Here is a 23,913-nt window from a genome sequence, read left to right as displayed (position 1 = left end):
GAAAACAATGAGATTCTACAAAACGCCTTTAACTTTTTACCGGGGTTTCAGAGTTCAGTGCTTATACTCAATACTCACCTCAAATGTCTGGAAACTTGTGGCGATGAATATTTGTATTCTCTTCTGAATGTTTAGTTTCTGTCTTCAGCAACGGATGGTTGAGCTCTCCCGCGCATCTGCATTTGAAATATTCCAACGGTTTTCCTCAGGCGCATACAGTTTTGGACATAGGACTTGCTCAGCCAACACAGCCAACACAAGCTTTTTCACTTCGACTTGATAGATTGACTGAGCACAATTAACCATTTTCGGTGAATAAATTATTATTATTTTTTTTTTAAGTGAAGACCTTAAGCTATGATTAGTAGCCTACAAGGCATATTTTTGCAGCAAGAGTTATTTGGAAAGTAATTTATTGAGCCAAAATGTAATTGTCCATTTCCAAAAACTATTTTTTTTTACAGTGTGGTAAAACAGGCAAGTTATTCAGAATAGTACTAGCAGTTCGTGGTGATAAATGGATGGTAGCAATTTGATTTACCGTTTTGCAGGTGATGGTGGGGATCGTAAATGAGCAGATCGGTGGCGTGGGGATGCATACCTTGTCTGGGTAGAGGTAATTTAACAGGTGATCTACTCACAAGGACAGAAGACGAGGGAGTAGAAATACACATACGCTGGCGCTTGGGAGTGCAGGTAAGTAGAGCTTGCTCAAACGAGACCAGATCCGAGCCGAGGTGTGTGCTTTTATCAGTGAGGTGATGAACAGTGACAGGTGCGGGTGATAGCTGAATGAGTGCAGATGAGAACCAGGAGGGATGCTGGGAAATGCAGTCCAGAGAGTGAATGAGGTAGTGTAGCAGTGGAGGAGGACCGGTGAACTCGTGACACCTGTTGCATCTTTTGATCTTTTTTTTTAAGCACACTGTTAAAAAATCAATACTGAAGTTGATTCAGTCCTTTAGCACAGTGTTAGAGTAGCACTTACTCAGGCAGGTCAAACTAAGGAACCCAGCTGGAGTTTATGAATTAAGACCAATCCGTGGTAATACTTAAACGCAAAAAGATACTAACTCACCTCAGAGAAACCCTTGTGCTACTGAACAACATTTGACAAATCAGTGTAAACAAGATAAAATACTACATGTTGTGTCACCAGTTTCCCAGTGTGCCTTGCTGCTGGATGAGTTTTGACCTGGTTTGGGTCCAAATACTCTCAAAGATTTTGAAAAATTGTGAAACGGGTTTGTGGGTGTGTTCTTCAAAGGATCAGAATTGTGTGTGATAGTACATGTTGTGTATGTTGGTTACCACTGTTGAATAGTGCAGCCCCGGATGTCTATACTGGATTGCCACCATTTGCCTGTTAAACTTCTTGCATGCTATAGGCTATTGTAGTCAGTTTATTACACTAAAAGGCTGCAATGTTTTGTGTGAGGTGTTCTGCTGTTGCATGAATCAACAATGCACTCATTAAGTAATGTTAAGTCCTTGAAAAATTAACAATCATAAAATTATTTTAGGCTTATGTATGTGGAAGATTCACATTGATCATTACTTGCACAGCACCGAAACCGCTCTTTTAAGAGTTTTTAATTATATCTTTTTAGCTATTGACTCTGGTGACTGTGTTATCCTTGTGCTTTTAGATCTAACTGCTGCATTTGACACAGTGGATCATGAAATATTGATTTCACGTTTAAGGCAGTGGGTGGGCATCAGTGGCATTGCATAGCACTGGAGTGGTTTAGGTCATACTTAGCGGATCGAACTTTTTGTGTTAGCTTAGGTGACTCTGTATCCTCCTCTGCTCCTCTCTTGTGTGGGGTCCCACAGGGCTCAGTCCTCGGCCCTCTACTTTTCTCTCTGTATTTGCTTCCACTTGGTTCCATACTTAGAAAGTACAGCATTTCATTCCACTGTTATGCAGATGACAGTCAGATTTATGTACCTCTTAAAAAGAAAAATGATAACTCTGTTGGACAACTACTCAATTGTCTCGACGACGTAAAAGCCTGGATGGCTCTGAACTTTTTTAATTTTAATGATAAAAAAACAGAAGTGATGGTTTTTGGAGGCACCACTGGGACCCGCCTGTAGATCTGGGCTCCTTGGCACCCTATATTAAACCTAGCATCACAAACCTAGGAGTTAAAGTGGACCCTGAGCTTAAATTTGACAGTCAGATCAAAGCGGTTGTCAAATCAAGCTTCTTTCATTTGAGGCAGCTGGCTAAAATAAAGCCAATTCTGTCAAGACAACATTTTGAAACTGTAATCCACGCCTTTGTAACTACATGGCTGGACTACTGTAATTCACTATATGTGGGGGTTAGTGGGTCCTCCATCACCCGTCTCCAGATGATACAAAATGCAGCAGCACGTCTTTTAACGGGCACACGTAACCATGAGCACATTTCCCCTATTTTAGCTTCATTACACTGGTTGCCTATTCAATTTAGGATCCATTTTAAAATTCTGTTATTTGCTTTTAAATCACTAAATGGTCTTGCCCCGCCATACCTCTCTGAGCTTCTACACTCTTATAAACCCGTCCGCGCTCTCAGGTCAGATGATCAGCTGCTCCTGACTGTGCCTAAAACTAAGCGTAAGCTCAGAGGGGACCGTGCCTTTGCTGTGTTTGCCCCTAAACTATGGAATGATCGCCTTTGCATATTAAGCAGGCTCATATTTTCTCTTTGGCTTTTGACACCTAGTAAGATGTCGATTTTATTTACTTGATTTAATTTGTTACTTTGAATGTTTTTATTGTGTGGTTATTAATTGTACATAATGTTTATGTTTATTTTTCTGTACAGCACTTTGGTCAACTTTGGTTGTTGTAAAGTGCTTAACAAATAAAGTTGGTATGGTATGGTATTGTATTACAACATTTGGTTTTGCCATCCAAACAAAAACTACATAAAACAGTTACAATACAAAACAAAAAATTATTTTGATATCAAAACTCTAATCAGAATTAAGGCTATCATTTGCCTTAAGAATAGCTTCAGTCCTTCATTAGATAAATCAGTCCTACTGTAGATCGATGAATAGATAGCCTACAAAATCCTACACTATGTGGAAGGCAAACCCTTGAAATCTACTTTCACACATGCTGTTCTAGTTTCCTATAAATGTCTGTTGATTATGAAGGGCATGAAAGGCACTTGACTTCACACTTCATGTAGACACTCTTGAATTTGTTTAGCAGTATATGAGAGTGTCGGCAGGGTCGATAATGCTTCCTTGGCTTTGGAATGCAAAGCAATCATTACACTTAATGAATCGCACAAGTAATCATTTTAGACACCTCAACATGCTTAACAGCTAGCAATAGTAAATAACTGATTTGCAAATGCAAAACCATCAGGATGATGGAAGGTATGAGCAAGGTTAAAATGACTCATTATTCCATATAGATTTGTTCCATTGCTCGAGGTCAAAGTATTAAGCTATTACAGTATTATGAGTCATTGTACAAAGCCTTAGGATACCAATAATTTCTGAATGGCAATATATTGTGAAAAATTCCTCACAGTGGTAAATGGATGTGCTCCTGCATGAGCCCATCTTGGTGTTTCTGTCACACACTTGTATAATGTCTGAAGGAGAGATTAAATGTTCTATCATAGAGAATACGGCTCAAATATAATCACATATATGAATTACTGCAATTGCAGTACTGTCAAGAATCTTTAGATACGTAACCCGAAATGCTCAAGGGATTAGAACGTAACAACGGCTTCATTTTGATGGTTTAATTTCAGCCGCCATGTGAGAATTCCCATGGATTGAACACAATAGACGGCGCATCTGCAATGCAGTCTAGTCTACAGAGTGGCAGATTAGTTGCCTCAGACTGACTTTTTGACCCCAGTGTCTGGGAATTGCGTCCTCCGATGGTAGTGGGAGGCAAAAGCATACACTTTTGAAAGCCAGAAATCTGATCAGACGGTGATGTCTGTGATGTCAATGAAGTAACGTGACTCCACCCCTCCAGCTCCACCCATCCTCGTCTGGCAGTCTTTGCACTTGAACATTGCTCAGTCTGGTTCCAGACAAGGGTCTGTCTGGGATGGTGTCTATTAAGAGGCTTTTGAGGGCGTATCTCCCCTCATGCATCCTATGTGGTGCTGTCATGCTGAAGCAAGACTCTGGGAACCCCAAAACGTTTCCCAGGGGCCTCACGTGTTCTTTGGTTCTCAGAGCTGCATGCAGAGATATGAATATGCATGCTTTGATAAATGGAGTCTGGCTGAGTTGTGATTGTGCATTAGCAGTTCTGCTTTATGTCCTGGAAACTTAGTATGTAGAGGCCCCATTGACCATTCTCTGGACCCTGGTTTAGATGCAAGAGACTGTCTGGGGCTCTTTTTGTGGAAGATATTGTCTGTTTTTATCTGGGAGCGTTTATGTCAATTATTTAATTAGGTTGCCAATGACAGCTAGAAAACAGCATATTCCAATATTACCTTTTCAAACTCATGATTTATTGGACAAATTTGAGCAAATCAAGATCTATATAATAGGGGTATCGCTTGACCTTAAAATATGCTGTGCCCCAGTATAATATTACTGACCCTTGCCTGTCAATGGAGATTACCTTATATGAGAATAATTTTCCCTGATGTTATTTCAGCAATCAAGTCATGTGTTTTCAAGAATCGTATGATGCCAGATTCGCAAGTGAATCACTTTTCATTTAGGCTAATGGGTCAAACAGCTTTACAAAAAGGTCTGAAATTGTTTGTGATTCAGTCTGATTCATTCGGAAATGCAAAAACTGTACTCAAGTAAAAGTACAAGTACTATTAGAAATATTTACTCAAAGTAAAAGTAAAAGTAATAATCTTAATAGTTTCTTGAATAAAAGTAGAAAAAAAAAGTATCCAATGAAAAAACTACTCAAGTAGCGAGTTAGTTGCTTCGGATCATTTTTTGAATTGGATTTCTGCAGGTGCGTGTAAACTGGTTAACTGTGTCTTAGCAAAGGCATTCCTTTTCAAGACGAACAGGTCGCCGCCACTTCACAATACCACAAATTGCGGGTTGGTGGGTGTTCATTTCATACTCTGTGAACAATGGTAGCTTATTTAATGTATATAAGGTAGGCCTATATGTCCAAAAAACTGGTTATGTCATAGGCTACTTTGTAGTAGTGGTATCGTGTAGTTAGTGTAATAATCTGTTTGGTTGTAAAGTGTATTACCTGTATGAAATGAAATCGAAATGGAATCGAATGTAGCTATACCCGTGGAATCGTTCACCAACAGGATACGCAGATGTTCAACTAATAAAGATCTTCATTGCTGGCCACTGTAAAAAATAACACTTGCTGCCTTACATTTGACTGTGTAAGTCATTTCAACTAAATTACATTACACTGACTTAAAAAAAATGTGTTGAATTTCGTATAACGTAAAAAAATAATGGCTTAACTTATTTTGATGAGTTGAAGTAATGTAAAAACATATGTGGTCATGACTTATTGATCATGTCATTTTTTACAGGATGCATTTGCAGATTCACTTTCAATTGACTGTAGGTCCACGGGCACTTCATTCAGCACTCTTGATGTTCTTAAATTTCCTGTTACGACTCCAAGTGAGAAAGATTCAGTGTGTGCAGGAAACTGAACAAATCATTCAAACTGATTCGCAAACCAATTTAGACAGTTTTGCCAACTTGTTTGATCAAGTCTTTGAATCGAGAGTGATTCATTTGTGAATGGGAAATCGCTTATAAGTTATGACCCATGCCATGTATTGCATTAAAATAAAGTAATGAGAGGAATGTCAATACTAATGAAAATACTTCATTAGAAATGTACTCGAGTTAAAGTACCTGCATTTAAATCTACTCTTAAAAAAACAATGTATTGGAGTAAGTGTACATTGTTACCACCCACCTCTGCAGATTGAATTGTTTCCAGCTGTTTCTTACATCGAAATAGTATCAAGATACTTTATAAAACAAAAAGAGCATCGGATGAGATGGATATTTCAACCATTTTTGTAAACAGATCTTGGCAGTGACTTCTTTCATTTGTCAGTGATGAAGCAGTTATTTATTGCACATGCAGCTTGTGAACGACTCAGGTGAAGACAATTATATCCCATACCCATAACAGTACATAAAAAAGTATCAAACTATAGGGACAGTTTTATTGATGGGGCATGTGCCCTAAAGGCTAGCAATGCTCCTGGTCTATATAGAAATATAGTGGAAATCAGCCAAAGAGCAATCAGGGAAACCGGCCCTGCCCATATTCAGCCCATTGCATTCAAAGCAACGTTTTGTTCCATGGTACCACCCAGTAAGTCTGGGGTCCCCTTCACAAGGAATCGGGTCCCACGTGAGGTACGCAACCGACCTGTCATTCAGCAAACATCAGGAGAAAGAGATGTTTCAACCAAGACAACAATGCTGCCAGACGGCATAGCGTGCACTCCTCCACTTTCTGCCCTGCCTAGCAACTGCTGTCCAGTGACAGAGAGGCTTCATCCTTAGCAACAAGAGCATAGAGATGGAGAGGTCTTATACCTTAGCAACAAGGCCCCTGCAACTGAGAAGGGCGCTTCTCTAAGTGTGACTGAAAAGACGTCCCTCTCCCCGCATCCCCCACCTCTTTTTCTGGTGTGAAGTTCATCTGATGGCTCTGAAAAGCGGAGCCTCCCCCTCTCAGACACTTGTCAGATGGAGAAAAGAAAGGGGCAGATACTTGGTGGATAAGATCATGACTAATCTGTTGTTTTTTGCTTCCAAGATCCGACGGGGCCTCTACAAAAACCTCACAAGGGCTGCTGGCAGCAGCGCACACAGTTGACGCTGGGTCTCCTCGCCGGATCAGGGGGTGGGAATGAGGATACAAGGGGCTCCTGAGCCTTTATTTGGGCGGGAAACAACTTTATGACGAGATGCAACTTTTTCCCCTGCATTTTTGAAAAATATTTAAGCTTTGATTTTTGTCCATTATATATTCAGTTGCAACACAAAAACCTGTCAATTATCTAGACCATAATAAACCTCTTGGTGTGATACGCATGTATCAAGAATAATACAAGAATTTATGGACATTTTATTTGTCACTTCACATAATAAAAATGTTTGTCTCTGTTTTTTAAAGTAATTACTTTTATTCAGCAAGGATGCAGTAAATGTGACAATAAAAACATTTTGTATATTGTTACAAAAAAATTACTTTTACTTTTGAACTTTCTGTTCATCAAAAAACAAAACAAAAAACAAAGCAAAATCAGTTCCCACTATTAATATTAGAGCAGCACAACTGTTTTCAACATTGATCATAATCAGAAATGTTTCTTGAGCAGCAAATCAGCATATTAAAATGATTTCTTAGGGATCATGGGACACTGAAGACTGGAGTAATGATGCTGAAAATTAGGCTTGTTTCATGCATTATTACAAATAATTGACTCCAAGCTCAACTATGCAATATGCTTTCAAAATCTTTAAAACATTTTAATAATATTTAAATAAAGAGTGAAGATGTCAGTTTTCTTAGGCTGAACATCTCTTTTGGCCACTACTGTATATTCAGATGGAAAACATTTATTTTAAATAGTATAATATTGACGTACAATATTGTCGTATTTTAATCATACATTAATAAATGGAGTATTTGGTGAGCATAAGAGACGTCTTTAAAAAATATTTTATAAAAATCTTACTGACCCCCAAACTTTTTAACCTTATAGTGAATCTTGTAGGTTCCTCTGATTTGTGTTATTTAAATTAAATCAAGTTTTTCTTCACTTCACAGATGCACTTCACCTCAGATCTAAAAATCAGAGCCAATCTAAAAAACAATAATTTCTGATTAATACATAGGTCAACCTATATTTGACTGCATGCTGTCTGAATTCAGTAGAAGCTGTGACTTTTTCTTTAAATCTTTTTCTTCAGAAAAATCCTTTGAAGGAAAGCCAGTGAAGCCATAATCTGTATCTGAAGGGATAACAAAAATATGAATCCAAAAGTTGTTCAAACTTTTGTTCAATATTTGTTTTATGTAAACTCATATTTGATCACCACATATTTAAACGTTTTTTCCTGTGAATTATTTTGCATCATTTAGTATACTCTGATCCATGAATATGCACATTAGCCCCACCTCCACTCACTCACACCAGCTCGTAGATGGTCAACTCAAGTTACAAAGTTGGAAACATAACAGTAATTAATATGATTAGCTTTTTGCTTGACTACATTGTCAAACAGCTTATAATGCATTGCTAATGTAACAAAAACCATGTTCCCGTTCGCCATCTCAGAGTCAGACAGCTGCCTTCTAACAATCAGCATCCTTAGAAACCCTTTGAACATCATAAAACATTAGTGGAGAAAGGCATATAATTCATCATAACATCGTAATATACCTCATATACATAATTCACACGCTATATTGCTAAATGTACCCGATTTTTCACATCAACAGAAAAATAGGCCAGGATAACCTTACGCTTCTCTTGAGACTCTGCAATTTCACAGCATAGTAATAATGATATGTTAAAGCCCACCGGCACGTTGACGTGATTGGTTACAAGGTAGTTTGTGATGTCAGAAACAGCGGATTTCAAACTGCGTTTTTTAGACTGTCTTTGGTTCACTGCCGTTTAGGGAGAAAATACTCAGCAATGATGTTGACTTTTGAATTTGCACATGGTCTGTCTTAATATTCAAATAATACTAATTCATTTTCAAATTACAGATGTATTTCAATGAATACCATAGTATTACCATGGTACATGTGGAAAAAAATTAAACGTGACGTTATCATGGTTCTCGTTATCTTAGTGACATGTACACAATTACAGGCTAAACAGGTGCTACTGCTTTACAAACAAAATTCTCTTCAATTTGAGCTGGAAAATATAATGTTCTCCACAACCCAGAGAACATGTCAGTCAATAAGAAACTTTATATAAGAAACTTGCAAAAATGCAGCTAATGACTACGTGCCTCCTTTGCACATCACCTTAAACACATGTTAAACACCAGCAGATGGTGGAACAGAGGGAGAGAGGTGTTTCCTTTGCTCAAGTGCTTTTGTTTGACAGCTTGCCCTGTAAGTCCATCCCTACTTCAGAGCTCTCTGCTTTTCTTCTTCTTGGTCAGGTATAGCAACCCTTTTTCCATGTCCACTGAAGGAAAATAATTTGTCCCTGTCTGTGTCACTCAACAGAGGAATCGATCAAAGGAGCCAATCAGTTTATTCCGACCAATTAGTCCCCTTTTTGCCCTGAGCATTGGCTTAAAGGAGCCGACCATAATCATCGGTTCCACCTCCTAATTAGTTGTAATTCTAGTGCTGACATGGCTTAAGATCCTCATTTATAGTGCTTGTCACTCTGGGGGTGGGAACGTAGAACTGAGAACAGGAAAGGCTACCGTCTCTTTAAGCACGACAGATGTGTTCATCTATTGATTCCATTCTCCTCCTCCATATTGAGTAGTGCACAGCTGATAGGAGAGCTGAGAAAAGGAGGATTGGCCAAATAAAAAAAAGGTGAGATTAATGTGTTAATGAAGAGATCCACAGTAAAGGCTCATTCACACCAGGGACAATAACTATAACAATAAAGATATAGTTTAAAAAAATTGTCCACACCACAACTATAAAGTATGTATAATTGTAATTGCTAAGAATTGAATTGTAGAACTCTCTAATTGAATTCTTACTAGTAAAAATGCAATTACGACGAGTAACGCTGGGTTCAATTTAAGCTAAAACGGCTTGCCATAATAAAGGCCCGTTCACACCAAAACGTACACGCCATGTTCTGTTTATTATTATTCTGTATTTTTGTTGTCTGCCGCTTTAAATGCTGGAGGTCTTAAAGCAGGATGGATTCTGATTGGCTGTCAATGTTTTCATTGTTCATTATCTGAAAAAAAAAAGTGATTTCAACAATATCATTCCTCTTTAATGTTAAAGGTATAGTTCAGCCAAAAATTATAATTCTGTTATCATTTACTTGCACTCTAGTTGTTCCAAACCTGTATGAATTGTTTTCTTCTGCTGAACACAAAAGAAGATATTTTGAAGATATACCCATATTTTTCAAAATATCCTCTTTTATGTTCAGCAGAAGAAAGAAATCCATACAGGTTTGGAACAACTTGAGGGTGACTAAATCATGACAGAATTTTTATTTTTGGGTGAACTTTCCATTTAACATTATAGCTGTGGTGTGGACTCAGATATTCCTCGAAATTCAGAATGATTTTTAAAACTATATTTTTATTGTTATCATCCTTGATGTGAACAGGCCTAAGTTATCATGAAATCATGACAATTGTTGTTGCTTTTTAATGGAATATTGCAGTATTTATTATGAATGATTTATCAGTGCACATTATTATTATTATTTTAATATTTAATATTTTTTATTATTGTTATCTTTAAACAAAATATCTTCGCCGCAACATCTCTTCTCTTCTCTGATGACGTGTTTACTGGCACAAGAGCAGGACAACCTGTCACTCACAAGAGATCGACCAATAGCAAACCACAACCATCCAACAATCCAATCAATTCACAATGTACAAAATCATGCCCCGCCCTAGATTTGTTCTTGTTTGAGAAGCCATTTGTTTTGGATGTTTCACAACTGGGAAGAAAAGACAATCGCAAGTATTTTATACTAACTATTTCATGTCGACTTTATTGATAATCACTTTCCCCCCAAAAAATTATTCCAGCTGATGAACAATAAAAAGATTGACAGCCAATCAGAATCCATCCTTCTTTAACAAGCTTAAGCATTTAAAACAACAGACGACAAAACTGCAGCGCGTGTGGCCTATTTTTCTAATTTAAATGAACCTGCATTCATTATTATGTGGCCATATCTCAAATGTAAAAGCTATCTTTTTGCAACATAATCCTAAAATGTCTTTTTTTCTCATCCAGTATCCCACCAATCAAGCACAGAGAGTGACTGAAAATTGCAAATAATGTTTTCAAAAGAACTGCTATTATATGGATTCTTGCTTCATCCCTCCCACATCCATTCATGTTTTTCCCAATGCAGGTGGATCCTCTAATTAGAAGAACATTTTAGTTTAAGCTGCTCGTGCTCCATCTTTATTGTCCCACCACCATAAATTTCCTCTTGTGTCCGAATCAAAGAGAGCGACTGCTATGCATTGCCGTAAATGGACCCCTATATTTATTGTCCATGGGGTCATATTCTCTCAAACCTGACCCTTTGACCCATGCGAATGGATTCATGTCGCACTGAAAAAGCCTGATTCTGTTTTAACAAGGCTTAATGCTTTTGGTGGTAGAAACCAATGAATATGTATAAAGGAACGGCCGACATGAGAAGCAGTTTGGGAAAACCAACACATGAGAGAAGGAAGGTTCTCTAACAAGGGGACAAATAATAAGGATTAGCATGACAAACAGGGCTTGGATTGAGAGCCCATGATGCTATATATGGACTTTTCTCTATTAGGAAGGCTTAAGCCTAGTCCCAGACTAAAATGCATGTTTGAGCTGTTTTAACTAAAAACAACTTGTACTGACATAATCTTAAAATATGTCGGTACCATTGTTTTGTCTCAAGGTGCACACCAATAATGTTTTTAGTTTTTTTTAATAAGGCACGTTTATAAAAAGCTACTTAAATGTCCAATTTGAACTAAGGCCTAATCCTTAATCTAAACCCTGTCTGTGAAACGGGGCCCAAGATTATGAAAGGTCTTATTTATATTCACATGCTTAAATGCAACATGATTTTGTATGGTATGGAAGTATGGTAGGGAAGTATGCGATTTCGGATACGGCCACAGTCACGAGGATCACTTCCTGTTTTATGAGACAAAATGGCTTCCTGCATGTTGGCTGCACCTGACTTTGATTTTGCGTAGTTTTTCAAATATTTTAATATTAAAATGTTTGTTTGTATAAATATTCATATTTAAAAAAACTATTTAAAAATAAGAAGAATTTACCATTTTCTTCATTACGATCTCACTACATATTTCACACTATCTGTCATGCAGTGTTTACATTATAAACAGCCATTTGATCTTACAGCCACAGAACTTCTTCCCATCATTTCTTCAGAAACTCAATTTAACCCTTAAACAGGACCTTCGGCTTTGGGACCCAAGCGAAATGAAGTGTTTTTTCCCCCCGACCACAAGTACCGAAGGATTCAGTGACAGATTCTGGGTAAAAAGGTCTATCGACACAGATGTACCAATCAGCCAGTGCCAATCAGCCCTTAAGAGTGATATAATTGTCAGGTCAGGAGGGGAAAGACTGCTGAATGAGAGACACCACCTTTCCTCCAGCCCCCCACCCCCCCCACACTCACTGCCCACCATTATACCCAAGCAACAACAGGCCAATTTGTCCATGAGGCCCTTGTACCCACACTCCCTGCCGAGTTATTTAGCTCCTCTCCTGCTCTTCAATGGCAGGTACTGATTAGAGGGGCTGCAATCTCCCTCCCTGTTCCCTTTAAAAAAAGAGGAAAAAAAGAAAAGAAAAACTAGCCCCCTTCATCCTGGCAATCTTTAATCTGATTACAGGCTTTCTACAGCTTTTCAGACAAGACCGGCCATGTAGAACAATGGCAGGCCAAGTGGTTCCACACACAGCCTCTGAGCTATGTGATCCAAGTGTGGATCTCTGGGCGCTCTAACTCCGCTGGCAGTTCTTTTCAGAGTAAACTAAGGCTGGGTCGGCCCACCTGCCCGCTCCCCTTCACACAGGGGATTAGCCAGAACATCTCTGTTACAGGAGCGACACCCTCCCCCTCCTCAGACCCTGACCCCCCCCGTCCCCTGCAGACTTGTTTGATTAGAGAGGAGAAGAGATTTGACCCCGGCTCTCTTGCTTTCAGCCGCTCAGCCCCGATGCGGCGGTAGATCCTTATCTCCGGGCTCCGCCTCCCTCTTCCTCATCCCCATGGGAAAGCCGATCGGAATCAGTGGACGTGCCGGCGTGCGGTTATACCTTGTAATCCCTCAAACCTGAGTGAGCTGTTTTGTATATGTGCCTTGACTTTATTTTATTTATTTATTTGACTTTGACTTCAAGGAGGCTTCAAAAAAGCCACTGCAAAACATAGAGGGAAAATAGCACTGGAGATTTTGCAGGATTTTTTTTTTTAATATAGTAAAAATTGACCAAGAAAATGGTGATAGAATCCGCAATCTATGTCAAACTGCATAGAATAATAATTTCAAATAAACAAAGACAAACAAAAAATATTTACGAAGTGCATAACAAAAAAAAAGAAAAGAAAAAAGCAGCATACTAAAGTGTAATTAGGAGCTTTGTATAAGCTGGAAGATAATAACAAACAATGAGTAAATGCATTGAGTTTTAAAAAATGTGAAGATGTGAAACTAGTTTCTGCTAAACCAGTGGAAACTGAGGATTAAACTAGGTTTTAAATATTTCTTGGAAATAATTTTTGCTGATATTTTTCATTTTTTATCCAATTTTGTGTAAATATCTCAACTTTAGGCAGTCAAGAGAGCAAATAATGAACCAAGAATAAGATGTTAAAAATTGTGGCTGATTCAATTGTCACACTGGAAATGGAAGGTCAAGTCGAGCACATCGCATTGTGGGATACAGTGTGCTTTGTATATTTCACATTTTGGAAAATAGTAGGTCCGTGACCTCCGTGTATTCTGTCAATACAGCTGATTATATTGTGCTCAATATACATATTGTGTATTGTTTCTGGCCTTAAAATTAAACAGTACTTTTTTCATTGTAAAAAATTTAAATATAGATAGAATCCACAATCTATGTCATACTGAATGAATATCAAATAAAAAAATAAAAAAATAAAATAAAAAAAAGTGTACAAAAAAAGAAAAAAGAAGCAAACTTTTCAGTGCCTAAAGTTTTGGCAGTCAGAACAAATATTGATCCAAAATTCAGTTGTCACACTGAAAATGGAGGGTCAAGTCGAGCACATTGCATTGTGGGATACAGTGTGCTCTACTGCGCATTTTGGAAAATGTTGTTATTGGTCTTCTTTGTATTTTATGCATCTAAAATGTACATATATTGTACTCAATATCCATAATATACTCTGCAGATATAATATACATTTTTCAACTCAGCCTATTCTGAGTGTTTTTGTCTGCAATATTACACAGTCAGTAGCATTAATAATAGAAACCCTATTAAATTCATGAACATGAAATCATGCACAAACTGAAGTCCTTCATAAAGACACGAAATCACTCAACACCATCATCGGCGTCTTGCTGTGCTCATTCACAAAAGCAGTGCGTATTTGAAGTTCATTAAATGTCACGCTGATTGATCAGGAAATGACCCAATTGACCCCGTTTGACCCTCTACAAGGAGTCTATTTCCATTAGAATGGAGGAGTCTGGCCTGAGGGTGACCAGAAAGCACGCTAACAGATGACCAGCAGCTCAATTAAACAACGTTTTGTTGGGATTTTGACAGACTCTAGATAACCGCTAATCACTGCGCGTCTCTAGCAGTTACACGGTATTCAACTAGGGTGACCACCATCAAACAAACCAAATGTGGGACGATTATAAGTTTGTGTGGGACAATGTGGGACATCTTACCAACTCTAAAACATAACCTGAAACTGGTATATAATGCTTATCTAACTTAATAAAAAAACATTTGTATTCTGCCTTTCAGCTGATAAAAATGCTTTGTTCTTTAGTCCCTTCCAGAAAACATCATTATGTCACAATGTAACATAACATGTCTTTATTTTACATGTCATTTAAATTCAACATCACTGAGCCCAAAGGCAGCAGGCATCATGCAGATAACTATTTTTGAAACAGTTCTGACCAAGTCCTATGAAAATCCAACAAAATAAATAATGAACAAATAAAATATAAAACAACATGAAATTAGATCATTGACAGTCTTATATATTAAGAATATATTAAACCAAAAACTTTCATATTTTTAGAAAGGATGTGAATCAAAACAACTACAGCAGGCAACAAGTTGATCAATTCTGTTCAATTTTCATTTTAATTGACCGAATTATCCATTTGTTTTCTGACAGGGAACACATGGAACGAATCACCGCTCCACATTTTGATTGACAGCCATCACAACCTACTAGTGACCATGTTTACTCCTTTCCTTTCAACCATTGGATAGGATTTAATAGACGGCTGTTGTATTTGTACTTCTGACGAAGCGCTGTTAAATATAGGTGAAAAACTATGCCGCAAAAATAATAAATAAAATGCTTTCTTAAAAAGGCAAAAGAAAGCATGCACGTTCTCTTAATATGATAATTAAAAACCGACAATATGCGACGTGCGGGACAAGGGGTGAAAATGCAGTGCGGTACAATGCAAAGCGGGACGGGTGGACACCCTATATTCAACTAAAACCAAAAGCAACGTTTAAGCATTTTTAATGAAATGAAACCAGAAATCTACGGTTTGATCATTAATAGTAACCAAACAAAAGTATTCATTAACAAGATTTATTTGTTTAAAAAAATTCTGCCATGTCAAAAGACAATCAAATTATTTTAAGTCCATGTCAAAACCTTTATATCTAATAGAGTATAGTTATAGGCCTACTCTGCTCTGATTGGTCAGACGGCCCGGTCTGTTTTGATTGGTTTACCGCTTACAAAGCATTGTAAACGAAAACGCCTATTACCATATCTGAATTTCAGCTCCTTAGCACTTGATACACAGCGGTATGATCAGTAACAATGGCTTCTGTTTTTCCGTATCAGTTCTACCGCGAGTCCTCATTCTTTTGAAGTGCATGCAAAGTGGATTCACTGCACAGAAAAGCATCTTTTCGACATGTCGACAACACGAACCAAACTCTTCCCGTCTCAGCTATAGACCTTATGTAGCTCCGCCCCTTTTCAGCGCTGCGCTCGTTGTCTTTTGACTTCCGGTCTGTATTTTCACAGTGATCTTGTGTAGCCTATTTATGAATGAATGGCTCGTTTTAAAATCTTCCCGGTCTACTGACATTTGTTAAGACATCTGCTTTAAACATTACAATCCCCATGATGACTTTCGTTAATTTTACTCCTGGACAGCAATGCCATAGAAATAAACAGAGCGACTGCAAAAACGGAAGTTCAAAGTCAATATTCTAAAGATGGCGGCGCCCTCGTTTCTCTGGTGCATAAGGTCAGTTTGAGGGCGGGGCAAAGTAGATATTGTTCGTGGTCAGCCAATGAAGACCATAGACGCACTATGCAAATTTGTTACAAAGGTTTGTAACAGGAAGTGAGACAGGAATTGCAGGCGACTTGTTTCAGCAGTTCAGAATCCATTCTTACTTTTAAGAGACAATAACTGCAGACCTTTTACATTCACAAACAGCTATATTACACAATGAAAGGTAATATTTGAAAAAGTATAGTAGTGATTTGGTCAAAGAAGAGAGGTTTAAATGGATGTTTTGCACAGCTGCCTTAATTTATATTTGAGAGAATTAAAGCAACAGTTAGTTAAATTATAAAGTATACTATTGCAGTTCGTAAAATGTTAAACAAACAAACAAACATTTAGCACCAATGTAAAGTCATTGGGTTGGAGATTGTAATATTGTCTTTTTATTTTTTTTATAGTATTTTTAAAATAGCAAAGAATATAAAGCTTTATAATTTAAAAATCCAAAGAAATAATATTACTATCATTCCACATGGTCTGCAGACACATTGAGCTCTCAAAAGTTCTCATTTAATCCTTCCTGATCAAATATAATAGCCAGGAAGGAAGCAATACATGTACTCTTGAAAATAACTAGATAAATAACTAACATTATTAACACATTCATCATATCAAAACTCTAATAATCTAGTCAATTCATTAACATTGCAAACATGATAAAGTACAATAATTATTATTTCATTCTTTTACAGAATGATTGAAACTTAATATAATTTAAGTTTAGAACTAGTACTGGTGAATTATGAAATATATATGCATTAGTTTCAGAAATTATACATGTATAAACATCTTGATTAAATTAATTTAAGGATTGTAAAACACACAGACTTGAAATTGAACTAAGAGCTGACCCTTTTAGCCTTGCAGACCAATACCTCCAAAAGGTATTACAGGGACTAGATTCTCTACAGCACAGACTTGGTCTGAACATTCTTTCTGTCTCTTAATTGTTGTTATTTTGTCCCAATATGATGTGATCAGGTTCATCTTCTTGTGTCATAAATACATTGTGCATTTCTTCATTCTTGCATTAGCTTTGTTCCACAGAGAAGTTAGTATCTGACCTGAAGGATGAAAAAAAAAGAAAGAAAGAAATATTTTAGACTAAAACAATTCATTCATTCATTAATAGGTAGTTCAACAGTTCCCAAATAACATAAACGAAATGTAAAACAGTCAATCTGACACATCATCTTAGTCATTTTGTATAAAAATAGAGTTGATGTAATTCATTTCTTTACTGAAATGCTACTACACAGTTACTCGATCAAGCTGGAAGTCTATTATGTGGTCTGTACTGCCATCTCGTGGTGATGTATTAGAATGCAAGAAGCACTTCAAAGTTCAATTTACTTCTAATATAGAGAATTTTAACAAAATAAAATGACAAACATTTGATATTTTGATCAATCGTATATAAATAGTTACAGTATAGTGTCTCTTTGCATAGCATCAAGAGAATCTAGAAGTCCATCCTTACATCCTGTCAGCACTTTTGCCGACCATGTGGCTGTTGTATTCTAGAATGGGAGGGATGCTCTCCTCATCTTCAGGCACCTGTAAAAGAATGACTTTTATTTAAACACAACTCAGACCTTGACACTGTATAGAAGAAAACGGGCTACTTGTCACATTTATATATAATTACATTCTCATTTGAGTTCTATAGTGCCACCTAGCTGTGCAACAATGAAATACATATTCAAACTCACCTCCCAGTACACCTCATCATCAAAGCAGTTATCATCTGATGGGTCTCCCCAGAATGGCAGTCTCAGGATGCAACCTGTATATACATATACCAGGGTTATTATAGTTAACTAAAATTAAAACCATTTTCATTATTTGGAATAAAATAAACAATAACTGTAATTATATATATATATATATATATATACACACCTCCCTATAATTATGGATATTAATTAATTAAATGAAAACAGAAAAAACGACAAAAATATTTGTAAAAGAAAAATTGAATAGCTCGATACTAAAATAACACTGACATATATTTATATTACATTGTGCAGCTGCTACATTTTATATTCTTACGTGTGGATGGACAGTATTTCAGTATATCCCTATAATTTCTTTTTTCTTTTTTGGATGCTCACCTACTATAATTCCACCAACGATTCCAAAAACGAGAGCTACACAAATACCAGCTGCCTGGAAGCCTCCTTGTACGGCAGGTGTCCTATTAGCAAAGTCCCCTTCAAAATCAAAGGTGTTTATCAACCTGAAAAAGAAAATGATTTGTATCAGCAACACATACACACTTTTACTATTCAAAAAGACTATCAATATTCAGTAATATTATCGATTTATTTGCACTGACGCTTTTAGATGAGACCAAAATTTGAACTTGATGATGAAACTAACTTTGCAACATTGAACTAAATTGAATCTGAATTTCTGAATAATGTATAGCTGAACTGACCTTGTTTCATAATTGATGAACTGTGCAACACTGACATACTTATAAAACTGAATTGAAACAACACTGAGCTGAGTAATGACACTATTGCCTTCTGTAGAGCTGCTTTACATCTGAGTCATTTCATGATTGGACTATATTAAAACAATTTATTAAAGGTACACTATGTAACTTTTTTGTTCAAAATTAACAAAATTGAAATAATACATCAATCCTTCTTCCAAAACGTGTTTTTGTCTTTCCTGATTCACTGTAGTAAGCCTATTATAAGTGTCTATATTTTAGACAGGGCAGGATAGGTTTTCGCGGGAAATCGCATACATATGTCACTCGCCCTTGCGTCATATTTACGTCATATCCGTAAACAGAGAAAAGTTGCTCCAGCTACTTTGACGTGTGTACGGTGTGTGAGTGGAATGGGTTAGTTGTCACAACGAGTGAGAAAGTTTTACATGGATCACGCTAATGGGAATCACTCGTTTAAAAAAAAAACTATGAACAAAGGAGAGTCTGCTGTCAAAAGAGAACGAGACAGCTCGTAATAAAACAAGAATCAACACTGGCTTTTCAGAGATGGTGAGAATTGAGGGACTTGTAAAGTTGTAAAAGCAATGCGGATATGGCGTTTTTATTACTCAACAGGTGAGTAAGGTGTTTTATTGAACAAAAAAAACTGCCATATGTAGCTCTAACAGTGTTTACTGTAAAGCATTATCTATCGTGATTATGGCTGCTGTAGCGCTGTGTGTGCTGGAATTTATTTTCAAGGAAGTTCCGTGTCTATTAACGGGTATAGCGACGCTATCTCATGACCAATTCGTACGAATTCGTACAAGCGAGTAAAAGGTGGCTAATTCGTACAAATTGCCGTGAGATTGGGTTGGGTAAAGCTACAGTAATGTCTTCAGCTAGTCAGCTTGAGATCCTTTCCATCTAAACTGGTTATATCACTTAAGCCCAGTAGTGAATGTTTTATGAGCAGTAGGATAATCTCTCTCTCTCTTTTAGTTATGAGAAATAACCATATTCATCCACACAAACAAAACAATCGTCTTCGGCAAAATGCATGCAGTTTTGTTTTTAAGTGCTAGATGGTGCACCTTTAACGTGAAGCTGCCTGAAAACAATCTGTATTGTGTAAAGCACTATATAAATACATTTGACTTGACTTTTACAAATAAATCAACTTTGTATGATTTAAATGTTTAAATTGAATTGTATACTAATAGAAAGTAAACAGTCACACTCACCCTTCATGTCCATAGACACTCTCACTGGCAGTAGCCGCTGTGATGGCACCTATAACTCCTCCGAGGATGCCGGGCATGGCATGCAGGTTGTGGATGCCACAGGTGTCTTGAATCTTCATGTACTTCTCCATGAAGGGCTGCATGGGGGGGGGGGTATAAATTAATTTGAAAGCAGGTATAAATTAATTTGTTCACACAGCGCAAATGACGCTCAAATCTGCTCTTCTGTCACACTCACAGTGAGCACCAGGTAGCCGAACGTGGAAAGTATCCCACAGAAGAAGCCCACGATGAGAGAACCGTAGGGTGAGATCATGAACTCGGCCGCTGTTCCCATCGCGACGCCTCCAGCCAGAGTTGCATTCTGGATATGCACCTATGTTGCACAAAACAGGTGAAATATTACGAAACACAGATAGGATGCTGCAGACGTAATTGTGACATAATGAAGTGCTGTAACTTACCATGTCCAGTTTTCCCTTCTTGGCAGAAAGGCTGGATATGGCAAATGTAGTCAGTACAGAGGAAGCCAGAGCAAGGTATGTGTTTATGGCCGCCCGGTGTTGACCATCTCCATGATCTGAGATGGCAGAGTTGAAACTGGGCCAGAACATCCAGAGGAAGAGGGTCCCTGTAAGAGGAAACGTCTTCAGATAAAGGACTGGATTTTTTGAAAGCGGCTCATGTAAGATCTTATCAAGGGTGTGTAACATATAAAAAGGACTCAGTCATAACATACCGATCATAGCAAAGACATCAGAGTGGTAGACAGAGCTGCCCAGATGCTTGCTTTGGTCTAGCTTCGGTCGATAAAGAATCCATGATATTGTCAGACCGTAGTAGGCTCCGAAAGTGTGGATGACCATGGATCCGCCAGAGTCACGAGCCTGTGAAACGCAAGAACAATTTAATAAAATCTCTTGATCTAGGCAGAAATTTTCAGGATGATGGCTACTCACCAGGGTTATCATGAAGAACTAAAACTATTTTTGTTAAAGGGTTAGTTCACCCCCCAAAAATAATTAAATGTCATTATTTACTCACTATTTACATTGTTCCAAACCTGTACGAGTTTCTTTCTTCTGTTGAACACAAAAGAAGATATTTTGAAGAATGTCGATAACCAGACAGTTGACGGTAGCTATTGACTTCCATGGTATTTTTTTCCCCATACTATGAAGTCAATGGGGCCCATCAACTATTTGGTTACTCATATTCTTCAAAATATCTTCTTTTGTGTTCAGCAGAAGAAGAAATTCATACAGGTTTGGAAGAACTTGAGGCTGAGTTAAAGATGACTATCCATTTAATTGAAATAAAGCTGAAATAAAATAAAAAATATCGTTATTAGGTGAAAAACTAATTTTGTTTAATTCAAAGCACTGAAATTAATAACTGCAAATAAACTAAAACTGAAATAAAAAAAAAATATTCTAAATGGTCCAAAAAATACTAATACTAATGCACATAGAAAACAGTATTATTTTCAGTATCATTGATAGACTATAATAATTTAAATTAATAATAATTTAAATTAGTTTTTATTTTCATGACTTTTTGTCATTTTGTTGTTTTTGTCATTTTTATTCTTTTTTTTTTTTGTCTACATAGTTCTCAGTTATTTTTATTTGTTGTCATTTTAGTACTTAAACTAGAAATGGTGCATTTGAAACTAGCTGAAATAAAATAAGTAAATTTTTTATATAAATATATATTATTTTATTTCAGTTAACGTTTCTTTAATTTCAAGTAACGAAAATGTTTAGATGGTTTCAGTTTTAATTTTAGTTAACAATAATTACCCTGAAAAAAAAATGTATAAAAATATAACTAAAATGAAAATGAAAAGTATAACAATAAAAGCTCTTGAGTATATAAATAACACTAAAATAACACTGCTACTCACATGGAGAAGAGAAAGAATGATGTATTCCTCAACCGCAAACAGTGTGACGCCAAATAGCGTCAAGATCATCAGTTGAACTGGACTGACTTTTCCCAGGAGAGCTCCATATGCAATGAGACATCCCGCCACACAGAAGTCGGCATTGATGATACTGGTGAAAGCAAGATGGGAAATGATGAACATCAACTGTATCACACAAGTCACCATCTTCTGATGCATTGTTCAAGAAAGTCCCATTTGCAATGTGGTGATTTAAACGGCCCTCTGCTGCCACTATACTTTTTGTGCAAGAGGAACCAAGGACCTTATATAAATGAATCAAAAGAAGTTATTTGAAGATAGTGAGGTGCAAAACGTACCTCTCAATCCCGATCTTGATTGTGCCATCATTCGGGTCCAGCGAGTGGAACCAGCCCTGCATGAGCAGAGCCCACTGCAGACCAAAGGCACCGATGAGAAAGTTGAATCCCACCCCGCCGAAGCTGTAGCGCTTCATGAAGGTCATGAGAAAGCCGAAACCCACAAAGATCATCACATGTACATCCTGGAAACCTGAGAAAAGTGGTCGAGAAGGTTAATGGTTGATTAACTTCCGTAACTTTCTACCTACCGAAGGCTCAACAAAACTATTTTATTCATTACAAATTTGATCTATGAACTGATTTTAATGGCCTTATCAGTATCCAACCCCTGCAGAACATGAATACTCACTTGGGTATCTGAAGTAGAAGTCGTTCTCGATGTCACTCGTGATGTTCTTCTCATGTCTGTGCTCAGACCAGTGCGCATCTGATTCTTCATCGTAACGCACAAACAGTCCGAACAGGATGATCATGGCGATCTGCCACACGAAGCAGACCACAGGCAGGCTGATCCGGACGTTAGGGTTCTTGGTCCCGCACCAGAAGCCTCGGCAGCAGTCAACGAAGTTCCCCATGGTGAAGTAAAGAGATGATCTGTTGGGTGAAGTTCTCTTGTAATTTCTGAGTGAAGTGCAGCTGTATTTATAGCTGGGGATCTGGAGGTGTGTCACTGCTCACCTGGTGCAGGTCTGTCTTCTGGAAATGAAATCAGGGTGGCTGACACTCACCTGACAAGACTGATCAATATCTTGTCTTGTGTCTGACTTTTTTTTTTTTTTTTTAAAGAGGTCATACTAGTCTTACTAGACATAATTATAATTACACTTGGACTAAAGACAATTCAGACCATCTTCTTTGACAACTGCAATTCACCTTCAGGTGAGATTCTTTTCTTTTCCTTTTTTTTTTTTACCACTACTAGAAGTTTTGGACTTTATATAATATAACCGATTTAGATTGCTGTGCAAACAGTCAAAATCAAGAAAATCAGGGCAAACATGTTACGTAAGAGTAGGAAACTTTCAATGTAGCTCTTTATTCTGCTTTGTCTCTCTTGGTCTACAGGGCAAAAACTGCACTTCTTTTGAGTATCTGAATAAATCAAATCGCCTTTAAAAAAACAAAAGTGAGTAATTTTTTTCAATTATTCAAAAATAATTATATAAGAGACTACATATTTGTACTTTTTTAATAAAAAATCTGTCTGAAAAAAAATCTGACTACAGGAACTAGTGAAGGCAAAAATATCCTTAAAAATGATTAAGAATGTAATAGTGAAATAGTGCTCAGTTACAAAACATAAATGTTGCTTCATTTATACAGTAGGCTATATGTAGCCTACATTTTAACCTAAAAATATTGATTTGATGATGTTGCTTAAATTGAGTGATGCTGTCATTAATTATATTTCTGTATAAAAGAAAAATGTTCAAAGCGATTTGATTGCAGAGAAAAGCGCTATATAAATGTAATTCATTATTATTATTAAAATCTGCATTTTCTGAAAAATCTTTTTCTTTTTCTTTTTTTATCTTAAAGAGATAGCCAGGTGAGCATGACCAGTTTAATAGTTATTATCAAGCTTCTTTTGCAGGCATTCAACTCATAAGTCACAAGACACAACAGTCAATATCTCATGCTTGACATTGTTCTCTGTTGGGTACATACCAGATACTATCTGAAGTAGCTGAACTGCTGTGTTACATAACCAGATCACCTCATTATGAAAATACTAGGGATT

At 37.1% G+C, this 23,913-nt stretch overlaps 1 protein-coding gene across 1 annotated transcript; it reads right to left on the bottom strand.

Annotated features, from left to right (window-relative positions):
• Positions 1 to 16,615: 16,615 nt before the first annotated feature.
• rhcga (Rh family, C glycoprotein a) lies at positions 16,616 to 22,797 on the bottom strand. The gene is made up of 11 exons (XM_082157588.1): positions 22,522 to 22,797; positions 22,170 to 22,362; positions 21,811 to 21,961; positions 20,644 to 20,791; positions 20,369 to 20,535; positions 20,143 to 20,280; positions 19,905 to 20,041; positions 18,332 to 18,456; positions 17,930 to 18,003; positions 17,698 to 17,774; positions 16,616 to 17,281 (listed from the first exon to the last, which is right to left on the bottom strand). Exons 1-11 carry the CDS (start codon positions 22,745 to 22,747, stop codon positions 17,248 to 17,250), a joined length of 1,470 nt encoding a protein of 489 aa, XP_082013714.1. The 5' UTR covers positions 22,748 to 22,797; the 3' UTR covers positions 16,616 to 17,247.
• Positions 22,798 to 23,913: the final 1,116 nt, after the last annotated feature.

This window comes from Leuciscus leuciscus (assembly GCF_965113295.1).
Source record: "Leuciscus leuciscus genome assembly, chromosome: 2".
Classification (NCBI taxonomy): Eukaryota; Metazoa; Chordata; class Actinopteri; order Cypriniformes; family Leuciscidae; genus Leuciscus; species Leuciscus leuciscus.
This window is presented reverse-complemented; position numbering and strand designations above follow the sequence as displayed.

Excerpts from the sequence above, each read along its gene's own strand:
- rhcga (XM_082157588.1), bottom strand. The coding sequence starts at position 22,747 with ATGGGGAACTTCGTTGACTGCTGCCGAGGCTTCTGGTGCGGGACCAAG. Across the intron at positions 21,962-22,169 it reads ATCAAGATCGGGATTGAGAG|TATCATCAATGCCGACTTCT; the intron begins GTACGTTTTGCA and ends TGCTTTCACCAG. Across the intron at positions 20,042-20,142 it reads TCGGCTACCTGGTGCTCACT|CCCTTCATGGAGAAGTACAT; the intron begins GTGAGTGTGACA and ends CCCCCCATGCAG.